We start from the raw sequence: 23,580 nt of genomic DNA, 5'->3' as shown, positions 1-23,580 counted from the left end.
ATAAAAAAATTTTTAAAATGGTGAACAAATATCCGGTTCGAAACCTGAGTCTCCAACCAATACCAAATAAAATAGAGTTTTGAAAAAGATATTAAGATACATAAAAAACTGGAGAAAATAATGAGTCTATTGCACAAGTCTGCTGCTTGCTGATGAAAGTGTTCATTTCTTTAACCGCAACTTCTATTATACAAAATCTCTTCCTTTACGAAGTTGAGCCACTCTCAACGTCGGGCTTTGGCCTCCCTCGAACCGGAGTAGGTGGCCTCTCGCTGTCCAGCTACAAAACAAGTACTTAAAAGCTCAGAGACCACAACATGTTTCATGCTTCGTCTAGCTAATGCGCACATATGCTATATACATTGGACATGTAAATAAAAACAAGATTATATTTTTGTTTTACCGGCATCCATGCATTCTCGGGAGAGCTTTCGGAAGGTGAGATGGGAGGTGGAAGAGGATGAATCATCTTAGCAACAATGAGCAAATCTCTACCAATTACCAATATTGCTCCAGCATTTTGCGCAACTCCTGTTAATCAAAGTTCATGGTTTTTGTTTTTAAAAGGGTTTTGTTTTGTTTTTTAACATTTCTTTCTTTAAAAAAAAAGAAGAACACGTACCGCAGTAATTTGTAGCAGAAAAGACAGTAATGAGCTGTCCTTGAGCAAACCTTTCGAAACCATCCAGTACACACTCATGAGCTCTTATAATCATGTCTAGGTTATTCCTCTCACAGAAGGCCTTGACTACATCAGGCTGCATATATAATATAACAACGCCATACATGGCCTTAGTGATCGATCGAGCTCGAAAATAGTATTATTATTATATATATAATAAAGATCCTAAAAACACAAAAAAAGAATATATGTAGAAAGCGTTCTTACCCCAAACGAGACAATACAATCTCCTCTGGGATTTCCTCCAACGCCCAAAACGCTATCATTCGCTGTAGGATCAGACCTGTATTACGTACGTAAGGAAAAAGATACATGTTATAAAATCTTGGGGAAGAAGTAACAAACAGAAAGGGAAACAAAAAAAAAAGAGAGAAAGGATTTTGTTTTACCATAACAAGTCTTTGACAACAACGGGTACGTGGTAGTCATCCGGTTTAACGGGCCTCTTGATATTTGCAATCTGTTCCACGGTAAAGACTGACGACCCGATCCCACCGTGCATACACAGAATTTTCTTGTTGATTAGTGCAGCAAGCGGAAGATAATCGAAAAGATCATTTATCGTTGACCATGCTTGTGACCCATTGTGCTCCCCCTGGTAAAGTAAAGTAACACAGCATGCAAGATTTATTACGAACAAGATTGATAAAAGTAGAAATTATATTCATTCTTCTGTGAACAGACGACACGTACCATTCTTTGTATGCATTCTTGTTTGAAACCGTAATTTTGATTCGTCACTTCAGCCTCATGATTTCCACGAATCAAGTGGATGTTCCCCGGATACTCGATCTGCACAAGCGAGACGTCACAAACATTAGTTATGATAAATAAATAACAAAAAGCGTTCACTGAAAGAAAAAAAAGATAGCTAGTATGTGATGTTAAGAAAGCTAGATATCTTGCCTTCAATGCAATCAGCAACATAATGGTCTCCAGGCTGTGTGTCCCTCTGTCAACATAGTCTCCCAAAAACAAATAATCAATGTACCTGAAGGCAGATAAATACAAATTTTCAGTGACTATATATTCATGAGGCAAAACTCACAACAACCTAGCCATATATGATATATCAGTTAGGAAGGTATATCTATTTGCTATAACTTACGCGATATCTCCTTTTATTGAAGGAGATCCATACTCAGAGAACAAGCGCATTAGGTCTCGGAACTGTCCATGGAGATCCCCAAAAATTTTGATGGGAGCATTGAGCTGCAGGAGTGTTGGTTCTTGCTCGATTATTCCCTTGGCAACACTGCACAATCCAGCCACTTGGGCATAACTCAAGAAAAATTCTCTTGTTGCAGGAGGTTCCCACTCTTTAGGTTTCAACAATGTTAAGATGACCTGCAAACCGAACATCGTAAGTGCATGAAGATGGGAATATATATATATATATATGGAGAAAAAAACCATATATATACCTCTTTAACCAAGTCTTGAACAGCTCTCATGAACTCTGGCGTATAACTAGCTCTCCTTACGTCAGTCGTCCGCGGGCTCTGAAACCGATCCAAGCGTGGCTGTCTCACCAAGCCACCTTGGTTTCCAACCCTCTCACTTGAACTCGCAACCTATATAATACGAGATTGTAAAGCTATATGTGTGAGTATATTAGTAGGTGCAATTATATATATATATCACTAATCAAATCTACATGACCAAACACAATCCGCCATGAAATCATTTAACTTATTTATTTGTACACATCGGTACAGTATGAAACAACAACAAAACATTCTTTATGAAGCAAAAAAAGAAAAAAAAAGAAAGAGAGGACTGAGTGAAAAAAAGAATTAACATACATTTGGATCAAATCCTTCAGCAGCAGTAGCATAAAAAGCAGTTTCTAGACTTGGTAAGTTTAGATGAGCCTCCGCGGATCCATCCAATGAACTTTGGCTCGAGCTGATATATCATTATGGAAGAAAGAAGGATTTGTAATGTTTGAAAGAACTAAATAAGGGTTAATTAAGCACAGACCAAAAGAGTGTAAGAAAGTCGGATAGACCTTCTCCTCCTAGAAGATGCGTTTGCTGTTTCAAAACTTGAAGGCTGCGATATTTCAGCGACTAGAAAATCTTCGAGCATTACACCTAGACGAGAACAATTGTTAAACAAACAAAAAAAAAAAATTGTTACTCAAAAGAATCTAAATTGACCAGTGCTAAAGTATGCAGAAAATTAAAGGCGAAAAGAAATTTCTTTAGTGTTGGTAATTTAGATTAACCTTCTCTAATTCCACCATGCATAAATATGCGGTTTCCAACGGCTACAGCAGCATGGCTACAACGCCGCATAAGTTGATAACGATATTGCCCATTGCTGCTAAGATTAGAAGTCACAGGTCCATTTCTATCCAACCATTCACCAGTCTCCGTATCAAGCACTACGTACAAAAAAACAAAACCCACAAATTATATACATATATAACATCATCCACTACTGTATAAAGGATGTAAACTCAGTTTCTCTATTCATAAATAATGAGAACTCAACCTGCATGTGGCCATTGGTTAAAGCTCCAACAACAAATGATATTGGGAAACAAATGCAAAAGCAGAAAAGATAGAGAGAGTCACATGAAATATTGAAAGTACTTAGAAAACAGCCGTTGGATATTACCTGCAATAGCTGCTTCACCATCGATTAGGCGAGTCCCATTATGGACACCCCCAATGATATGCAATCTTGAGCCTACAAAAACCTGATAAGAAGGACGATCAAAACTTAATTTTAGGATTCGACCATGACATGCGAATTCGAAGCCATATATTATATATGTATTGTATCGCAAGTGTGGCAAGATTTTTGTTCTGACCGCTGTATGTTGATATCTCCGGGAATGAGCTACGCCGGGAAACCGAGTCCACATCCAAAAACCATTGTTAAGCTTTTGTAGCCCGTAAGCATCTCCCAGTGACTGCAAAAGCAAGCATTTATGTGAATATACGCCAGGTATCATCAAGGGAATTAATTGAAAAACGGAAAAAGAAAAGGCTGGTTAGTATAGTTAACAAGAAAATCTCTGACACTTGACTCTTTGGACATTGTTACCGGATAGACAGAAGAGAAATTATACCTCGCCATAGCAGTCTCTTCCGCCGCAGAGCGTAAAATAACGATCTTGTCTTCGAGTACTAGCAGAAGCATACCTTATAGCACAATATTAAACGAATTATATGAATAAGAGTTAAACTTAAAAACCAAATGAAACACAGAAGTTACTTAGATCAATCAAATTACTAACATGATCCCTTTTGGCCGATAGCCAAATGGGGTTAATTTCTCCCAGAAATTCGGCTTTTTAGCGGCATGAAATGCCCAGGTATCTGAGAGAATTCTATTTCCTACTCCAAAGACACCAAAAACAAAAAAAGGAACAACCTTGTTTTAGGATGTTAAGACATAATATACAATAAAGATAACCACATGCAATATGGTTGAAGAAAGAAGGAAATTATGTTTGCCAACATGATTACTAAATGCCATATACGTAAAAGTTCACAACCGTATCATAAACCCTAGCTGGGTAGATGATTAGGGATTTGTTCTGGAAAGAAAAAAACGCTATTCGTACCATTTGTTCCGCCATATATAAGCAGGGTGCTGTCAGCTATAGCCATAACATGGCCATAGCGAGGGCCTGGAGCCTCCCCTCCAATTTCCACGCTAAACATATACATACATTAGGTGCGTAAAAACACTCATAATTAATTAACAAAACTAGATATCATATAAAAAAAAGACATCCATATATAGATGAACTCACATTTGCCACCTGAACTGATCATTAGTCGTCTTAAGAACGATAAGTTCTCCTGAACAAAGCCCAGCTGGACCAATCCCACCCTGCCAACGGAAACAACAACATGCTCATTCATGTGTCAACAACATGATCATTCATATATATATATATATATATATATAGGGTCTAGACTATAACAATTAAACCAAAAAATGGCCCTAGCTAGCTCTTCTTCACCTGTAAACTAGTTACACTACATGAACACTATAAACCATGGAAAAACGCTATTGACAACAATAAAAGTAACATGGAATCATTTCAATCACCTGAATAACGACCATGTCGTCACATGCGACCGCTGCATGATAAGCCCTGGGAGACGGAGGAATACCTTCCGGATGAATCCTGCACAATCACGGAATATTACAAGAAAGATCCACCACCATTAAACCAATATTTAATTAGAGCATCCCCAGTTATAAATTAACAAAAACAAAAACCAACCCTAATTAATACGAAACATCAACAAATCCTTCAACACCAAATGATAGATATCCTCAATTACCTTGTCCACTTCCTGGTGAAAATACTAAAACAATGCACCGAATTGGTAATACCTTGGAAACCTAGAAAAAACACACAAAACCACAAACAAATCCATAAATATATATATCATCAGAGAGAATTCCGAATTCCCAAAAAAAAAAAAAAAACCCTAGGAATTACGAAAACCCAAAATCTCACTGATATCGGCGCCATTGCTCGCGACTGTAGAAGAACCGCCGAAGAGAAATAGGCGGTGGGAAATCGCGGTGAGAGTATGGCCAGCTCTAGGTCCCGGAAAATCCTCTCGGGTATCGAAGGTGGCCTGTTGCGGTTGGTAAGCAGAAGAAGATGGGTATTGGTACGAGTTGGGAGAAGCCATGATGATGATTTTTTGATGAAGATAAGAAAACACAGATTCTGAAGATTAAGATTTTGCGGTGGAGGAAGACTGTAGTGAAAATCACTCAGATTCGTCTCCATTTTATGAGCAAAGTAAATTTGTTTCTGTTGTCTCGAGAGCTCTCTTGTTTTGGTAAGCAAAATGATGAGTGTTTAAATCCAGACGAATCTCTTCAATGCGTTTCCTTTCCGGCCATGGTGTCCAACTGCCAAGTGGTAAGAGACAGTTCATTACGAATGCCCAACTGCCAAGTGTTAAAAGAATATTGTAAATTACGAAAATGCCCACTCTTTACGCTGCGTGTGTCTATTGGTGTTGCCATGTATGCTGGTCGTTATTCAACGATTTTTTTTTTTTTTTTGGTGCTATAATTTAAGTGGTCTCTACTCTCTACATTAAACTAAGCGTTTTAAATATGCGCGGCAATTCTGTTCTACTATGTTTTTTATGACCTTTCTTTGGGGATAAACAATATGAATTATATAGTTTTCTATCGACCGGACCGAAACTATAATACGTAAAATAGTTGATTGAATTTATTATACAGTTTTACATAGCTGATTGAAATTATTTTACAGTTACTTTTTAATCTTCGTTGTTTTTGTTGTTTTTTTTTTTTGAAAAATATTTGAATTTCATTAAAAATGAGTTTGTTTGTAAAAATATTACAAAAGGAAGGTTGTTACCAACAGGCTGTCTTTGCGAAAAACAAAAAGAAAAAAAAAAAAAGAGAAGAGAGCCTAATTAAGAATGGGTGAGCCAAAATCTGCATAAAATCACCAAAGATTTTTTTGTGGTTTCTTTTCTTTACACCAAAGTTTTTGTTGTGTTTTTTTTTTTTTTTACAGTATATTTGGGTTATCTCGCATCAACCATACCATCCTTATCTAAATGCTATCTAGTTTTGTATGGCTCAAAATTTTTTTTTTGTACATTATAGTAAAGGAGAGATATGTTAGGGGTGGATAAAATTAATTTGATAACCTTTAGATGTACATATTAGTTTCGTCTAACGTATAAATGAATATATAATTTTTATTGAAAGATCAACATAGTTTAACGTAGGACGAAAAATACAAATCGCCATTCAGGCCTTACAAATGAAAGTTTACATACCATTGACAAAGCAAATCAAACTATATCTCTTAGAATTGGGCGATTAGGGTTTCTAAGAAAGTGGGACACGGTAGCGCGGTAGCTTCATCGATGGCAGGGGATTTAAAAAAAAAGGGATTGTGGGTGAATGTTGTGGAGAATCGACTGAGTCATGAATTCCAAGTTTCAGTCGTAGATCGATGGTTACATGCATTACCTCTGTGTAATAGTTTCTGTTTTTTTTTCTTGGGTTGGGCTAGCTGGTCTCATATTCGGAGAAAGTTACTGCAAATGGCCAAGCTTGGCACTTGTTGATTGCTCTGCAAGATAAACTGATTTTATATTGACTCTGACGCAAGTAACATCAATCATTGATAAAACAAACATTGAAAACGAATCAATAACAACAACTTAAGTAAGTCATTGATCAACAAAACTTATTTGATTTGGCTGATACACAAAATACAACGACTAGGTCTCAACTAAACCTCTTTCCCATTCAAATATACGGGACATGTCAAAGCTTTCACGAAGCAACACCTCCTGTGGCGTTTCTTCAAGCATATCAGAGAATATCAGCAAAAGGTCTTGACACGCATGGAGTACATCCATCTTTTCCACATCGGTGGCTGGTTCCGACGAAAGATCCTTCCACGCCTGATGATATGACCTATGGATCGAGAAGGATTCATGGTAAGGGTTTGGAGTGATAAACAATCAAAGTTTTCGAAATGATGAACAAACAACAGATGAATCATTTACCATCTCCAGGCCTCTGGAGGAATACTAATTCTAGAACACAAAGATTTGATGAGCTTGTAATCACCGAGGCCATTGTGAAGAAACATGAGAGAAAGTGCAAATACAACTGTGGGAAGAAAAACCCTGTAGTTTGTACACACAAGCTTTTGGAGATGTAAGATTACTTCCCCTATCACGTGCTCCGACTTTGTCATGCTGTCTCCGAGGTTCCTAATCTTGTAATTTTCTAATAACGTTAGCAAAGTTTCTGGCTTTTTTTCACTCAAGACTGTCGAGTCCGAATCATGAGCTTCAGAATAAAGCTTTCCAAGAATCACTGAAACCAATAGCCAGCGTAGAAACTTTGCTACCATAGTCTCTTCTTGTCCTTCTTCAGTGCGTGTTTTAGAGTCTTGATGAGACTCACTAGGCTTAGACCCCTTTTTAAGGTCAATCTTCAAGGCTGTGGAGGTTCCCCACAAAAGAAACCTTCTCAGCTTGCCCACGTCCTGAAAATATACCAAAACATTTTTGAACTGTTCAAAACAAAAATTGGACGAGGGAGAGAGAGAGAGAGAGAGGGATACCATGCATATAATGTCAAGTGGCGGGCTGCTCATTAATATAGTGTCAAGCCCACGCTCTGCATTAGCTTCGCATTGAGGAGAACCGCAATTAGCAACAGCCTCAAAGATTTGGAATATCCCCTCGATTGTGATGGTAAAATGTGGCTGGTGCATTTCTCGTTTCTGTGACATCTTTAGAGTAGGAGATAGTATCTGCAAAATCAAATCAACACAAGTACCATTTTCTCGTATTGAAACCAATCCACCACCTAAAAGTCTGTATAAACGCGATGAGATTTCCATTAGCCCTTCGAGGGCAAATCTTTGCAACCACTCTGTAACGTTTCTCGAGGCGAGTGCATTAGTTATGACCTGATACAACAACAATATCACAATGTAAATTTCAATGGGATAACGAATACAATATTCTACACAAGAAGAATCTTGATGCAAACCAGACTAATGGACTAGTATTGTACACACCTCTAAGACAACTAGAAAGGGCGAATATTCATCTCCAATGGGTTTTCTAGTAAACATTGAGATGAATGATGAACACCATGGCAGGAGATGACAATTTACAACTAGATGCCGGGCCAACTTATGGAATTTGACTGACTTTCTCACAACCTGAAAAGTTAAAGCAAGATCGTGTTGGATTACGAGCTCCAAGGTGAAGTAAAGATACCCCAAGATACAGAAAAGACCAAATAAATATATCCTTGAGACCAACCTTATAAAGATGCAAGAAACACTAAGTGACATTAAGGAAAGAAAGTATCACCTCTAGGATTAGTCCTTTAGTTTCATCATCGGCAAGAGGAGTTGAGAAAAAACTCATCACTATTTCAAGGACAGAGTTTCTAACATAAATTTGAGCATCATCTTCTGATTTCAAGCCCACGCACACTAGGCGAAGTATCCAGAGCCTCTGTGATCCAACAGCGCTGCTCAAGAAAAAATCATGAAACAAAGGTATTCCCTAGCAAAAGAGAAGAATAAAAAAAACAGTTTTGAGTGCTGGCAGAGTGTAAAGGATAAAGACTAGAGTTTACAAGTTTTCAGGGAATAAATACATACCCTCAGCTTCAGTGTAGATGAGGTCTTTAAAAACTTAACTATGGGAACATGATGTTCGTGAGAAGAATCCAACAGTATCAGAGATGTCTCAGCAGCAAAAACAGTATAAACAGTTGGGATTCTTTGCCATTGTTCCTCAACTCCATTTTGCACATACGAAAGCAGAAGCCCAAGTCTGTTCTTTACATGCTCATTCATCGTACAGCACTACACCAAAAAAACATTTTAGTTAAACAAAGAAATATGATAATTAGATTCTGAGGTATTATCATTCAGTAGAAAGTCAAAACAGGGCATGAATACAGAGAAGTTAAACATAAAATGAGTATTACCTCTAGGGCTTCCACAAATCTGCCAAGAGTATTATAGCCCAATTTTCTCATACCAAGATCTGCTGAAGACATGCTCACAAACGCAACTGCAAGCAAGCCTAAACTGGCGAATTCCACAGGTTCAATATATCCCGTGTACAATGAGTGTTCTGAGAATTGCAGGATGAAAGCCGGATCATATCGTTCAATAACACGTGAGCATATCTACACAGGGAGGAGGAATTATCTTGAACGATTTTTGAAAATGCAAGTACAAGAAAACTTTTAACAACTGAAAATAAAAATTAAAAAAGGGTACCTGCTTGCTCATTGGATCATCATTATACAAGTAAGAAGAGTTATCGGATACCTCTGCAGTATGTTGATAAGGAAAATACAAAACAGTTTGAGCACATATTTTGGGATCAACACAAAGATTCTCTTTGAAAAGGCTCTGCCTGATATCTTCCACTGAATCAGCTTCACCACCGTATGATGCAAGCAGCCCTTCTCTCATTTTCAAGGCAGCCTTACCCCACAAGTAATCTGTTTCAGAAACATTCACTCTGTTTTCCTCATCAATCAGCTCGATATCATGCATCAACTTGTAGAGCTCTAAGTCGATTTCGCTCATAGTTGCACCATAAGAAGACAAGAGAAGAAAGTGCACTTCTTTTAGATTGATTCCTGAATCTTTTCCACATTTGGAGAGCAATACCCTGAGAATTTTGACAATTTCCAACTGCTTCACATAGTCAGGTGCTTGGAGACAACAACTTCCAGCTCCGACAGAATTTGGACTTGGGATGATTATAAGATGTTTCAGAATGCTTGAGACAGGCCTGAATGAGTCACCTGTATGTGAGGATAGAGAGCTGATGGTCGGTGTAAACTGAGAGTGAGATCTTAGGAGTTGGAGATATGGTGCATACGAGTACTTTCCTCTAGACAATAAGGAGAGAATTTCCCTCAACATCTTCAATGTCTTTGAGTCCTCAAATCTATACAGAAGAACTGATTCCATCAGTCTCTCCAGGAAAGGAAGGGAATCCAAGTGAACAAGCCTCTCACACACGTCACGCAAAAACCTTAGAATACTTGTCAAAATGAAGTTTTCAAGGCTGTTGCAGAGGAACCAACATTTGTCTTCGGAGTTCCTTTTAAAAGAAGCATCAGATCTCTTGACAGCAGATTGCCAACTATTAACTAAAGCATTTAGTAACAAACTCTCTCTGTTCGATCCCATTTCTGGACAACTTTCCTTCACACAAGTACCTAAATGAAACATACTACTGCTATCCTCAGGAAACAAACAGATCCTTGAAATTTCTGCTTTTGCAACTACACGGATAGCAACATTAAACATATCATCTACAGACTGTACATCCACTTCTTTTGTCTCGTAATCCAACATGAAATCGAATATCTTCAAGAGATCTTCTGTTTTAGTTGGACTTTCAGTCAAGGCAAAGTGATACTGTAACATACGTACTGCCTTCCCAAGAAGACTCGCATTAAACATAGTGTCGATATCCTCTGTAGTCGCCGACGGAAGAATCTCTTCATACTTCTCTTCAAAGATGCACTCAGACAAAAACTTGGGCCACTGAAGAAAACCATTTATTAGTATATTTGAATAAACTGAAGTTATATCCAAACATCTACGACATGGCTTCTCAAGTTTTGCAGTAAGTGATGCCAGATACGATAGCACAGCAGGGAGAAGCATGATAAACTGATCATTCGTAAGCCCAATTTCATCCTGTTGCTTACTAAAGAAAAAGTGTCCAAAGACTGACATATGCAAGGGACTTGACTCCACAAGATAGAACACTATCTTGGCTCTAGTCATGTTTGCCTGATTAATGCAATGGATAATCAAGTCTTTAGGAGTTCTTCCAGTAATCTTTGAAATTATCAGGGTCAATGGGTTAACACTATGTTTTGCTCTGAAAATGGCACCAACTACTTTAAGCAAATAGTTATCTGCCGAAACCAAACCTAAAGAGGTAGAAAACTTGCATGCCACGCTATATACTTCCTCAATGAGGTTACTGTCATAATTATTTTCTTCTAATTCCCAAAGCAAATCATATACCCTTCTCTTAGCAGCCGGCTCGTGTGAATACAACATGAGCATTTCAAAAGCTCCACCAGCAATATCCAACCCCAAACTGAGAACCATACTCGAATTTGGGCTAGACAACTCGGTTTTACTCAGCATGGAACGGGCAAGATAGAAAAGTTTAACAGGTGATATAAATCTCAGCAAAGCATGAATAAGTTGTGATGGTTGCAGAAGCGGAGCGTAACTTTGAGAGCCAACACATGTAATCTCAAACTTGCCTTTGAATACCAAGAGAAGCCTTTCGACCAAGTCCTTGATGGCCATAATTGAGTTATTTGCTACAATGTGTCTCTCAACAAACAAAAAGTGCTCACAATTAGAAACCAATAGGTCAAGGATGTGTTGATCTATTTCACTGATCAGAGACGTTTCTGAAAAAATGTCAACATTCTGCAATCGAGGTAATGTGCCACAATCCAAGGGACTCTCCAACAGTGACATCATAACTGGGTGGCAAAGAACTGTCTGGGCCACTTGATGATGCTTCCACTTTGCAAAAGGAGCAAGCAACTTGTCCGAAGTTGATATTTGAGAGAGCAAGTGCTTCATGAGACGTAAGCAGATCTCAGAGAGATGACAGAGTACCGGAGCTGGCTGAGCCTTGTAAGATGATCGTATTTGGGAGAGCCAGTTTAGTATCAATCGGATGTCTGAATCAATGCTATCACTTTTAGGTTGCAAGACTTTTAGCAGAAGTAGCTCTGATATTCTTGGAAACTCCACTAAGCAAGATATATCCATCCTCATAACTGCGTCAAGCAATGCAGGAAAAGGCATCTGCTCTAAAAAGAAGTCAGTCTTACTTTTGATTTCTTCAGTTATGGATGATGAGTGGTCAGCAAAATCAATCTCACAATCTACTGTTCCTTCACGGAGATTCCTTGACTCAGAAGTAACTTCTGAAAATAAGTCAGGCGATAGCTTTAAAAGGTTTCCGAGGAAGTTTTCGTCAAGAAAGGAGATGGAATGTAAAAATGAGAATGATGTTCCGTGGAGATCCCAAGAAACAGCCATCACAGAGTCAAAATTCTCCAAAATCGATTCAGGTGTTGCGCAGACCAACGCAGAAGTAAACGCTTTAACGACCCCTGCAAATTCATCCTGATCCGGAGAAATACTTCTCACCAGTCCTTTGATCTCATCAAGAGTGTCTGCAAAACAAGTGTCAGCAAGTAGACTTACTGTCCTTGTGGGATGCGAGATGAAAGGTTTTTTCTCTGACAAAGATTGTGAGAAAAGCAGTAACATTCTCAATGGCCTCCATTCACATAAACAATCTTTAGATCCATCAACCACCTCAGACAAAACTGACTGAACCAAACATGAGAGTGGTCTGAAATCTACCTACAATATTTATAATTTATAGAATTGGTATCTTAAGCGGGGAATGTAAGCTAAAGTATAAAGATATTGCATGCAGATGTATATATTACCTGAGTTTGCAAAAGATATTTCATTGTGCTGCAGACGTACAGAGATATTTCTGACTTCTCTGGTAAAGAGTATGCCTTAGATTCAGAATTTAGTAGCCTCACACAGCTTTGCAGAATACAAACAGTTAGGGGGCTAAAACCAATTGATACACCTGCAACAAGCCCATAGAAGATACGCAGAGTCAATAAAAAAGAGCAAACACGCGCAATCTATACCAAACAGTTGAATTTTGAGGGCACAAAAAATACCTATATACCTTTAAAATGGGACAAGCTGATTCTGACAATGTCCCATTGCTTGAATAAACGATCTCCAACAGTCTTAACTGCTTCACATAAAAAGGAGATGACAGCTTTTGACATGCTCTGGATAGCCTCCTGAATTTTAAGAGGTCGTTTAATCTTGTCAAGAAATGGTAGAAATCGGAACCATGCACCAATTTCACTTGGATTTTGGTCAAATGCACCGGTGCTGCTCATAGCTACCAGTGCTAAATCGTACGCTAGATCCTTCACCTCATCGTCGAGTAACAAATCCATGAATACCTTCAGATGTTTGAACATATTTGAAGGAATTCTCTCACTTTGGGAATTTGGTGTCCAACTGATGTACTCATTTAGGAAAGACAAGAGAGTTCTCCGAAATTCAGATGGGAAATTTGAAGAGCTGATCAGAAGGTCCATGAAGAATTTAAACGATCCTTCAAGCCCATTAGGCACAGAACGCTGCAGAGATGGAAAACATGTAGCTTATAAATACCGGAGTTTGTCAAGTAGAGATGAAGAACGTCTAAGCCACTACTAATGCGTAGACATATTAGCCAATACCAAAACAAACTATATCATTAAGTACAGTGCATAACAATAAGACACCCTGTTAGTATTAGATATGACTAAGTGAGAAAAAAAAAAGTTTTAATGATGTGAAAAAATAGACGTACCACATAAATCCTGAGGACCTCCAGGAGCTTTATCTGAAAGAACATCTCTGCTTCTTCGAGCGAGTCGATAGGCTTTGAACAAAACTCTGAGCCCCAAATTTCTGAAACAATCCCAAGAAATTCTTTTTCAGCATCTGCCTGATCAGTCATCACAGCATCCTCCGCCAAAAAGAGATCCTTATCACAAGTTACCCCACCAATGACGATATCTTCTTCCAAAACATCATTCTTAAAGCGTTTTTTTCTACCTTCTGATTCACTATCTAACACTGCTTTTCTCTTGCAAGATAGCTCTGTTGTTCCGCCCAGAGACTGTTTCAGTACTTCAAAATCTGGAAAAAAGCTTCTCACCTCACCCATGAAATCCCGCTCAAGAGAAGTCTGAATTTGCTCGGCAGAGCAGCTATGAGACGAGCAAAGTTTCCAAGCAGAAACAAAAGAATCCAACAGCCTCAGCGTCTCTAAGAGAAATCTCAAGGTCCCATGTTTCACAAGAATATCAGAATGAAGCATCCTTTTGGTGAACAATGACCGTCTAAATGGTCGGGGACATATGCATTTCATGATAGTCTCAACATCAGAACCCGCGGATGGAGGTTGATCCGGACTAAGAAAGCCAAAGGAACATGAAGTTCTTACTGACGATACCAAATTTGCTGCCAAGGAAATTGAAGAAACCCTGCAATGACTTGAGTTACTACGATGCAGAAACAATGAATGAAGCGGAAAAAAAGTTGACGGGACTTCAGAATAACGCTAACCAGGATGGTGATGCAAGATTTTCCACATTGTATGGAAATTCGTCCAAGAAAGCTGAAGCAAAATACGGTCTACCCCTAACAATGGCTAGAAGCAAATCCAGGTGATAACAATATTCTGTTGCTCTCAAACTCTTCATGAGCTCTAGTAGTCTTCTTGGATCGCCTCCCAGGTTTCTGTTCGCATCTGGCATCAAACCATAACAGGGCTCTGTACAAACTTGAAGAAGAACATCATGGGCCAACTCATTGACAATCCCACCATCCTCTCTTACTGAAATGCTAGCTAGCTGCTTTAGTGTTTTGATTCCGAAAAGAACACTAATTCTTCGAGGAGGAGGAGGAGGAAGCGATGATGATTCTTTAACAAGGATCTTATCCTTCAAGGTTGACAAGACAGAAGCCACAGTGTCTTCAGAATCTGTCCCAAGGCCTTGTAGGACTATAGAATACATTTCCTTCTGCCGGAAAACAAACCCTAGCAATCCAACTTCTAGGAAAGATATTGCAAACGCAACAAAGGCCTTCCTCGTTGAGTAGTGTTTGATGTTAAGCTTGCGCGACCCTTGCGTTTTATACGCTCCCAGTTTTGCCAAACCCTTAAAATTATCAAATTTGCCAGCTACTTCTGATGCTATGCCTCGACCACGCCTAACTATCGAAGCCAAGAGTAAAAGTGCAGCTTTTACTTGTTTTCCCTCATTGCTGTTCAATGCTTTGTAAATGTCATCCAGTCTTTGCCTAAAAAGTAACCTAGAAAACCGGTCAATAGCAGTTTCAATAGCAATTGATCCACCTTTTCCCTCTGGATGACTCAAAATCGTATGGATAAGCTTAAATATATAGGATGGTCCTTGTTTGCGATCATGTCGAAGCTTCCATGCCTCTAGAAGCTCAGCAAAGTTTGGTGAGTTGTGGAAATATAGCCGCAGCAGATTGCCGCCAGTTTCTCCCTTGAGTAACTTAACAAATTCTTTTGCAGCGGCAGAGCATAGCTTGATCTCGTGTAAGCAAATGTTATGCACCAATTCTTTAAGTTTAGCTTCAAGGGATGGTCTAAAAGGGATTTTGTCCACGTCAAGATCTCTACTCACAGCATCATTAGCTTTAGCTACCATCTTGTAGTCTGAACTTAAAGATTTTGTCCGAACTCTGTGCCTTCCGTTCGTCCAGAGCTTCGTCAGACGGAGAGACTAGGTTTCGATGGAAGAAGAAAGTGAACACGTGAAGATCACGGGTTATTACTATTGGGCCCATGAATGCTTTTAATTTCATATGGGCTCACATGTCCAAACCGGCGTCGTTACAGGACCAACAAAACTTAAAAGGAAAATTTCAAACTATTACTTCTTTTTTTTCCGACAACTATTACTTTTAATTTTTAACTTTTTGTGTCTCACAAAGACACGAACTATAAACGTCTTTTCAAAAGTACTATAGAAATTCCAGAACGGTATATTTATTTTTTACAAAGATTAATTAAAAGAATTTATAGTGGTTAATAATCATAAGTTACAAATTTTAATGACGAGAATTTAAAAGAAAGAGATAAACAGGAAAAGAAAAGTGAGTGGAGTAGAACCCTTTTGCAGCAAGTTACATCAATTTTGAGTGATTGAGAGAACTTCTGAACCTGCCCACATGAGACTTGGGATATTTTTCAAATAGGCAAAATGTTAATAACGGCCAACAATTTTTGTACTCCAGTTCAACCACCACATTCAAAGATCCACCCTCAAAATCTTTAATGTCTAAACCGGACTGCCTTTAACCGGCCCGCCTGCCCCGCAACTCTTAACGGTAAAGATCAGGTCAGGTGTGTTTACGGGTTTAATAAACCGTTTTTGTTAGTCTGTTGTTGTTGGCCGTTGTCTCTCTTAACCTGGACCTTCAATTTCTTACCGCTTAATTGGCGACCGTTCATCGTGGTAATAGCGTTTTGAGCAGCTTCTTGTGAGTCATAGCTGATGAATCCTGTGGCAACAGAAAAGGATGATGCTCTAATTTAACCGCTAATTCGAGTCTTGGGAAAAATAAGGTGGCTTTAGTGACATTAATTTGCTTACCAAAACATTTGCTTACACCAGTGGCCTTGTCTACAAAAACCTTGGCGCTTACAACCTTACCGAACGGTTGAAACGCAACCGCGAGTTCTTGATCCCCGAATTCCCGAGGTATGTTATAGATAAATAGATTTGCACCCGCTGGTCCTGAACACCAGCAAAAATTTTGTAGGTATCATCAGTCGCATTAGTAACGACTAGAAACTATAATAAGCATCAAATTGTTCTTATATATGTTCTGGTTTAGGACTAAACCTTCAGCTTGAAGAGAGGAAGGTGTTGATGCGCCGTTGCTAGAAAGGCCAGGTGGTGCCGTGGATAGAGGAAGGCGAGTACTGATCATTCCTCTAGGAAACGCCATGGGATATTGCAGACCATGATAACTGTAATTCCCAAGAGCCATCGGGAAGTTTCTACGGGCGGCTAAACGCGGTGGAACAGACTCGGTCAAAGCTGCTCCCTGCAACGAGCTAGTGTCACCTTGGTTCGGTGAAATCACATTGTGAATTGCAGGTTGAGTCTGGATAGGTGGTAGCATGTACCCATAAGTTCTAGGTGCCTGTTACAGAGTATATATATTTTAAGACTAGTATCAAATATAAAACTTTGAAAAAGAAAAACGAAAACTTTTTAAATCTCCAAATCGTTGTTTTGCATAAAATAGTTTTCTCAACTGATAAGGGTGATAAATATTTAGTAAAATCAATGTCGTTGCTAGATTTTATGATAAAACAGTCAAGAACTTGTACTACTACAAAAATGAGAGAAAAGCAGAACTTACATGATAGCCATATCCATTATAAGGAGGTATATAACTCATGGGTAAGGCTCCAAACAGCGAGGGGTTTTGTGGATCAGAGTTAGCGAGTCTGGAGGCATGCGATTGTGCTTTTTGAAGTCTTCGGGCTTGTCTTTCCTTTTCTGTGTCTGCCCATTTCACAACCAAAGGAACATTCGAACCCTAACAAATGAAAAAGATATTGTCACACTCTCCATCTATATCTTTATAAACTTGTATAAGAATGTTCGTAAGTTGTAGTAATTAGCACACACCTCCATTATATGTTTTCCATTGATGGCTTCCATAGCAGCGACCGCTTGTTCTTTAGACTCATACTTCAGAAAAACACAGCCTAAGAAAACTCAAAAGAAACCTAAAAGTTACTCTTAAGGTTTGCTATTTATATAGAGAGCTTAATTAATTGTTAAGAAGAACAATCAAATGATGGATATACCTTTGCTAGTTTGTAGAGACCCTCGTAGAATCTGGACATCCTTTATGGTTCCGTACTTGGAGAATAAGGATAAGACTTCAGCTTCAGAGACATTCTTTGGAAGCATACCGACGAAAAGTTTGTGCTCTGGATTAATGCAAGAACAGTCAAGAACATCCATCACACTGATGTGATACAAAATACCAAAATGGGGCCAATCGTTTCAGAAAGAAAGAAAATATCTTTTTCTGCTTATGTTTAAGCACATTTTGCGTACCTAACCTTTCAACCTCGCCATCCGCATACTTAACTTGCAACGGACTAGATGCCTGAAAATAACAGAAGAAAGTGAATGACCAAGGAAAGATCGAAAGAAACAAGGATATGATATACAGACCATATTTTTTCCTTTGCCCTATTATCAAGATGGCTCACCCAAGAGGGCTTAACAGATTATTTTACAGCAGCGATCAATCAATTCAATAAGAAGTCAACAAACTGAAGCAAAAGTTTTCTCTTGCTCTCTACGGGTTCCTATCAGTTCAATGCACAGATTTTCCAGCTTTTTGCATCTTGCACGTTAAGTGATCCGTACAGATCACCTACAGTATCAATGTGTTTTCTTGGGTATGAAGAAATCATGAGGAGAGCGTTTTAAACCCATGTCATCATATTCGACCAATTAATGTTCCGGTCGGGCAGATTTTGATCAACCAAATCAGATTCATAATCTATGCAGTATAAAGACAACATGCAAAACTCTGAAATAACCAAATCTAGAATTAACAGGGGAAAGAAAAAAAAGTACAGTGCAGATCGATAGACAAAAAAGGGATAAAAAGCAATCTCGAAATTCCAACCGGCTTGATAATTTGTGCAACTAAAATCAACTATCTTAAGGAACAGAAACATCATTCGAGCATCAGAAAAAGTCCAAGCAAAACAGTTTCAAAAATGGAAAGAATGTAAAATGTCAGAAATTAAAACTTACTCCAGGCAATGTCTTCTTGTTATGGCAACCATTGACCACCTTGTCTGCTTCTTCTCTTGAAGGACATATCAGAAAACAACATCCTACCAAATTCGAGGAGAGAGAAATTAGGGTTATCAGAAATCATAGGAAAAAAAACAGGGGAAGCTCCCAAATCAAAAAGAGTCCAAATTAACGAGGACGACGGAGAAAACAGAGGAAGCATTTAAAAAAAAAAAAAATTGGAGAAATTGGGGTTTTTAGAATCCAAAAATGAAGGAGAAATGGAGAGATTAAAAAGCCTTTTGAAGTATTCTCAGATCAGAGAGACAGAGGAAAGTTCTGAAAAATAATCCAAACTACAATACGGAGAAAACAGAGGAAGACTTTAGAAAAAAAAAACCTCGGGAAGCTCGCGTTATCTTGTCCTTAATGATGTTGACTTCGTCGACGATGGAGAATTCCTGAAACAATGCGAGGAGCTGAGTCTCCGTCATGTGCTTCGGAACTTGTCCGACGAACAGCTTCACCCTCTCTTCATTCTCCTTCGTCTCCTCCGCCATTGTTGTCGCCGTCTCTTCTCTTTCTCTCTCTCTTGACTTCGTCGTCTTCTTCTCCTCTCTACAGGTTTCTTCCTCAATATTTATTTACTTTCTTGAAAATAAAATAAAGAGAATAAATTATGAAGAAAAAAGTGGGGAATTTCTGGATGGCAAAGTTGGGTTAAACTAAAAACTGGCTAAATCTGGGCTCGTTGTTATTGCTATATAACGAGATTGCCATTTAAAACAGCTGTACAAAAAAGGAAGGCAAGCCTGTGGGATGCGAGGGAACACTTCGGATTGTTTTGTCTGATTAAGGGATCGTTATGCTGAATTTACTATATTATCCTTCCTTTTACCCGCGTTTTATTCTATTTTTTAAAAATAATTTTTAGTATGGAGTGTGTGAATAAGCTGGAATTGTTTTTTTTTTTTTTTTTTTGTTTAAATAGCTGTCAATGTTTTCACTCTCTCCGCATTCAAATTCAAAATTTTTTTGTCAGTTAGTTTACCTTAATTTGTTTATTTCAGTTCAGTTCCACCTGATACTAATAAATAAGGTCTCTAATTGAAGGTCCAAATCAAAGATCCAAACACAAAATAAACTTGTTTTTCTATACTTGGGACCTTGGGTAGTTGACATTTGACAATATATCTAGATTTCGGAGGAAACTGTATTGGTCTTTGTTTTTTTGTTCTCAATTTTGTGAAATAATAAAGAAAAAATTGGCAACGTTGACAGAATCGAAAAAACTTATAGATGTTTTTAAATAAACTGAAAAATACGACTATACGAGTTGACCATGGAATTTTTATCCGTAACGAGAGGTCGTTTTCAGTGACAACTAGCATGGACAGGAAATAAGGGCAAAAATGGGTCAATGTGAAATGAGGTTAGAGTCGTAATTAATAGGAAACACAATGGTAAAAACATAAAGATGACAGACTGTGCTGCCATTCGCCAAGTCTACAACGGAAAAGAAAACACAAGAAGAGTAGCTCCAAATCTCTGCAACTTGATGTAATAAATTTCTTAGATTACATCAAATTTCGCAAAAAGACCACTGACTTTATTCAACTTTTACGTTTTGACCCCACTTGTTTTCCGTGTATGTGCATGTTTGTGAATTAGTCCTCGATAATAACAGAGTAATTAAGAAGTAAAAAGTCTAACACTTGCAGTTGCAGCTCAAGTTAGTAGTACTATGTTTTAAAAAGGGATTTTGGTTTGAATTAGTCATTAAGATGTAATAGAGTAGTTATAAAGGAAAGAAGACTAACCATTGCCGCACAATTTACCATGATATCGTCTAAAATAATCTCCACTATGATTAATATAAGATAGAATTAAAAATATAATTATAAGTAGAGATGCAAATGATAGTCACTTTGCTCGTCTTTTTTTGTTCTTTCTAATCAAGACTTATCATATATCTTCGACACAAACCACATCCATCTTGATATATATATAAAATATGTAAACGAATATCATTAAAATCTAACAATAATTGGTCAAAAACTCTAAAACAAACTTACTGTGTCTGTAACCATTTAGACAGCAAAACAAACAAAAACTTACAATATAAAGAACAAAAAAAATGATTTCCAAAAGAAAAAAAACAATAAACTAAAGATCTCTTAAATAAAAGAAAAAAGAACTACAGAAAAATGTAAAACAAAGATGCATGGACTTAGCTATAACTATAATCATATGAAGAAGCCTTAACACTAACTACTTGAGTATACCCTACCTTTCACAGAGTACAAAGATTATTAAAGAAAGTTGCGCAGTTTCTTGATCACACAGATCTATCTGTTTTCTTTTAAAGAGTCATGAGCTCTCTGGAAGTAGAATCCGTCTTTGGGAGGACCCAGTTACCTACTACTCTCCCCAAAAAACCGTCAAGCTTAATCTTCTTAAACTCGAATGGCTTCCACATCTGTTGCTTCCTTTGAGAATCGCCACCTTCCTTGTTACGCCTTGCAACAACAGTGGAAACACATTTCTTGAGACCTGAGTTCTCTTCTTTAAGCATTTGTATTGCTAAACTCATCTGCCTTATAGCTTCTCTCTTCTCTTCATCTTTCTCTCTCACCATTTCACTGTAAACCTTATTCTCCTCTCTCAGCCTCTCTATTTCCTTCATCATCTCAAAATTTCCATTAGCCCCACCATAATCGACTTGAGATGACTCTGTTTCCTCAACAATGCCATCTAGTTCACCTTCATCGGCCCATTTGATTTCACCATCATCTACTTCAGACTCTGCGTACTCCTCATGAATCTCACAAGCCTCGGACCAAGAAGACTCATCACAAGTTGATGATTTCTCATGACTCTCAGAGCCATGTTTGTGCACAGAAGAGGGTCTCAACAAGTCGTACCTCTCGGCCAACGAGCGATGTGAACGGTAGAACTCTTCCACCATAGCTACAAGCTCAGGCCTTCTCTTGTAATACATCTCAGCTCGTGCGGCGAAAGAATCCGCATCTTCATCAATCACTCTCAGCATTTCCTTTGTCTTTTCATCCAATTCTTCAATTACAAAATAAATTAATAAATTCACCATGTCAAGATCTCAATTAAGTTGAACACTTTTGTCACTAGTCATAGGTCTCAGAAATACATAATCACAGATTTGATATCCTCTGTCTCTTCATCAATTTCTTCCATTACAAATCAAAATTCACCATGTCAAAATCTCAATAAAAATCAAACACATTTATCGCTACTCAAATGTCCTCAGAACATCATTACCAAAGATTCGAAACGAAAAGGGAATCCATCTTCTCCACTAATGTCCCAAATTCAACAAGCAAAAGATCATACCTTTTGAAAACCATAGACCCCCATACGATATACCAAAATTATCAGTTGGGTTTTGACATTAGCAGAGAAAAAATAAGGAAAAAGAAGTTTCTTTTTTTGTTCTCTCAAATCCAAGAAAGAGAAGAAGTTACCGGAGAGAGTAGAATGAAGCCATGGAGAGAAATTTGTCGTGTTGTGATTTCCAATCCACCACCATTTTGATGACTCCATCTCCATTTTCACTCTTTTAAAGCTTATCTCCACCCAAAATATAGAAAATGAGAAAATACACAGATTATCAGTTCAAAGTTTCCACTCTAAAGTCCAACCTCTTTGCTCAAGCATATTAGTTTCATCCTCACCAGAAAAAATAAAAGAAAAAGAGAACGCAGACACAGAGACTCGGAAATTACCAACCTCGGCGACAGATGCGCAAAGAACCCAGACACAGACTAACTCGGTGCCGTTTCTTTCCTCTTTCTTATGCTCCGCCTTCTCGATTTTCAAGTCACAGAACCATTTCAAGGAAGCATGTATTCTTCTATAATGGGTCTTTTATCATTAAACATCACTCTCTAGCCAATAGCATGTTTCCACGTGTGTTGTTTAGAGAACCACACAGCTTCTGGCCATTTACCGAGATAACCCTGGGAGATTTAAGCGGCGGATGACATGGCAGCATTAACACTGTTTAATTCATTCAATTACGTTTTTCGCCTCACTATGGATTTTCGATTGGTAGATTTTTGGATTAGCAGATTTCCCTTTAATTACGGTTTTTTATTTAATACAGAAATTCCCATATTCAAAACTACCAAGAATATTATCAGCTGATTTTTCTCCCTACATATGATTTTTTCTTATTCTCCCTACATATGATTTTTTCTTAAAGTGTTTTATGTACTGTTTAGACGAGATTTTTATATGGAGCTATAAACAGGGGTAGTTTTTGGAATTTGCTTGATAGATACGAAAGTTATCTAAATAGGCCCCACGGGCCATGTGGGCCGTGGCGAGCGTAACACGCAAAAGGTGTTTGTGCAACGGTCGATAAATTCTTTGCCGCAACTTTACATGTTTCAATAATAAGACAAAAACAATAAAAGTATAACAAAAAATAATTGTTGAATTTCATTATTTAGTTCTTTTTCTAAATAAGACAAGCGCATCCTTTTTTTTTTTTTTTTAACAATTTGTAAGGATGTTAATCCTGGCTCTGAATAGTGTTTTGACATTAAATGGTGTTCAAATTTTGCACTATTTATAGATTAAAGTATTAACCAGCATTAAGAAAATTATATAAAAAAAACAAGTGTTATGTAATTTTTGTACTTTTGTTTCTTTCAAACTTGAAGATTGAACAGTAATACAGCATAAATCAATATGGGAAATTGTTGCTAACGTCATAAATGTTATTATTTAAAATGTTTTAATTTATGTGTGCTCTGGATCTATGTCTTGTTTGGAATGCTTGCAAGTACCATTCAGTGAAAAATAAAAAAGCACATGGAGTTTAGTAATATATGAAAAATATGGAAGGTTAAATACGACTT

The 23,580-nt window shown here is 37.8% G+C and overlaps 4 protein-coding genes across 6 annotated transcripts; all 4 read right to left on the bottom strand.

Moving 5' to 3' along the window:
- Window positions 1-205: 205 nt before the first annotated feature.
- Window positions 206-5,355, bottom strand: LOC18994516 (serine/threonine-protein phosphatase BSU1). The gene is made up of 22 exons (XM_024152335.1): window positions 5,175-5,355; window positions 4,996-5,056; window positions 4,757-4,835; window positions 4,455-4,534; window positions 4,263-4,354; window positions 3,933-4,032; window positions 3,765-3,837; window positions 3,504-3,605; window positions 3,308-3,389; window positions 2,913-3,071; window positions 2,694-2,778; window positions 2,488-2,590; window positions 2,192-2,256; window positions 2,107-2,131; window positions 1,791-2,029; window positions 1,589-1,673; window positions 1,376-1,474; window positions 1,072-1,277; window positions 890-965; window positions 623-758; window positions 404-531; window positions 206-280 (listed from the first exon to the last, which is right to left on the bottom strand). Exons 1-22 carry the CDS (start codon window positions 5,353-5,355, stop codon window positions 206-208), a joined length of 2,331 nt encoding a protein of 776 aa, XP_024008103.1.
- Window positions 5,356-6,942: 1,587 nt separating this feature from the next.
- On the bottom strand, window positions 6,943-15,547 carry LOC18994515. Its single transcript, XM_024152334.1, has 13 exons — window positions 14,433-15,547; window positions 13,672-14,350; window positions 13,390-13,456; window positions 12,988-13,056; window positions 12,731-12,882; window positions 9,489-12,641; window positions 9,191-9,394; window positions 8,859-9,065; window positions 8,563-8,760; window positions 8,262-8,408; window positions 7,800-8,150; window positions 7,234-7,721; window positions 6,943-7,141 (listed from the first exon to the last, which is right to left on the bottom strand). Exons 1-13 carry the CDS (start codon window positions 15,545-15,547, stop codon window positions 6,943-6,945), a joined length of 7,029 nt encoding a protein of 2,342 aa, XP_024008102.1.
- Window positions 15,548-15,878: 331 nt separating this feature from the next.
- On the bottom strand, window positions 15,879-19,317 carry LOC18994514 (RNA-binding protein BRN2). Its single transcript, XM_006418169.2, has 9 exons — window positions 19,080-19,317; window positions 18,698-18,780; window positions 17,984-18,035; window positions 17,728-17,853; window positions 17,546-17,625; window positions 17,274-17,453; window positions 16,748-17,051; window positions 16,496-16,639; window positions 15,879-16,403 (listed from the first exon to the last, which is right to left on the bottom strand). The coding sequence occupies exons 1-9, from the start codon at window positions 19,237-19,239 to the stop codon at window positions 16,252-16,254; spliced, it is 1,281 nt and encodes a 426-aa protein (XP_006418232.1). The 5' UTR covers window positions 19,240-19,317; the 3' UTR covers window positions 15,879-16,251.
- A 1,413-nt stretch (window positions 19,318-20,730) lies between these two features.
- Window positions 20,731-22,550, bottom strand: LOC18994513 (protein NETWORKED 3A). Of its 3 annotated transcripts, none has more exons than XM_024152714.1 (3): window positions 22,445-22,550; window positions 22,180-22,280; window positions 20,731-21,754 (listed from the first exon to the last, which is right to left on the bottom strand). In XM_024152714.1, the coding sequence occupies exons 2-3, from the start codon at window positions 22,262-22,264 to the stop codon at window positions 21,042-21,044; spliced, it is 798 nt and encodes a 265-aa protein (XP_024008482.1). In that variant the 5' UTR covers window positions 22,265-22,280; window positions 22,445-22,550; the 3' UTR covers window positions 20,731-21,041. The 3 variants fall into 3 exon arrangements, with proteins under 3 accessions (XP_024008482.1, XP_006418231.1, XP_024008483.1); XM_006418168.2 differs by having other exon boundaries at window positions 22,441-22,541; XM_024152715.1 differs by having other exon boundaries at window positions 22,180-22,285; window positions 22,445-22,533.
- Between the last annotated feature and the right edge of the window lie 1,030 nt (window positions 22,551-23,580).

The sequence above is a fragment of the Eutrema salsugineum genome, unplaced genomic scaffold (assembly GCF_000478725.1).
Source record: "Eutrema salsugineum unplaced genomic scaffold, Eutsalg1_0 scaffold_5, whole genome shotgun sequence".
Lineage (NCBI taxonomy): Eukaryota > Viridiplantae > Streptophyta > Magnoliopsida > Brassicales > Brassicaceae > Eutrema > Eutrema salsugineum.
Note: the sequence above shows the minus strand (reverse complement) of the source record. Positions and strands in the feature narration are given on the sequence as shown.

Excerpts from the sequence above, each read along its gene's own strand:
- LOC18994515 (XM_024152334.1), bottom strand. The coding sequence starts at position 15,547 with ATGGTAGCTAAAGCTAATGATGCTGTGAGTAGAGATCTTGACGTGGAC. Across the intron at positions 13,457-13,671 it reads AGGTCCTCAGGATTTATGTG|CGTTCTGTGCCTAATGGGCT; the intron begins GTACGTCTATTT and ends CCATCTCTGCAG. Across the intron at positions 7,142-7,233 it reads CCTCCAGAGGCCTGGAGATG|GTCATATCATCAGGCGTGGA; the intron begins GTAAATGATTCA and ends CTCGATCCATAG.
- LOC18994513 (XM_024152714.1), bottom strand. The coding sequence starts at position 22,264 with ATGGAGATGGAGTCATCAAAATGGTGGTGGATTGGAAATCACAACACG. Across the intron at positions 21,755-22,179 it reads GCTTCATTCTACTCTCTCCG|AATTGGATGAAAAGACAAAG; the intron begins GTAACTTCTTCT and ends TTGTAATTGAAG.
- LOC18994514 (XM_006418169.2), bottom strand. The coding sequence starts at position 19,239 with ATGGCGGAGGAGACGAAGGAGAATGAAGAGAGGGTGAAGCTGTTCGTC. Across the intron at positions 18,781-19,079 it reads GATAACGCGAGCTTCCCGAG|GATGTTGTTTTCTGATATGT; the intron begins GTTTTTTTTTTC and ends CGAATTTGGTAG. Across the intron at positions 16,640-16,747 it reads TTCCTCTCTTCAAGCTGAAG|GACCAGCGGGTGCAAATCTA; the intron begins GTTTAGTCCTAA and ends GCTGGTGTTCAG.
- LOC18994516 (XM_024152335.1), bottom strand. The coding sequence starts at position 5,355 with ATGGCTTCTCCCAACTCGTACCAATACCCATCTTCTTCTGCTTACCAA. Across the intron at positions 2,132-2,191 it reads AGACAGCCACGCTTGGATCG|AGCTGTTCAAGACTTGGTTA; the intron begins GTTTCAGAGCCC and ends AGAGTTCATGAG. Across the intron at positions 1,475-1,588 it reads TGTTGCTGATTGCATTGAAG|ATCGAGTATCCGGGGAACAT; the intron begins GCAAGATATCTA and ends TCGCTTGTGCAG.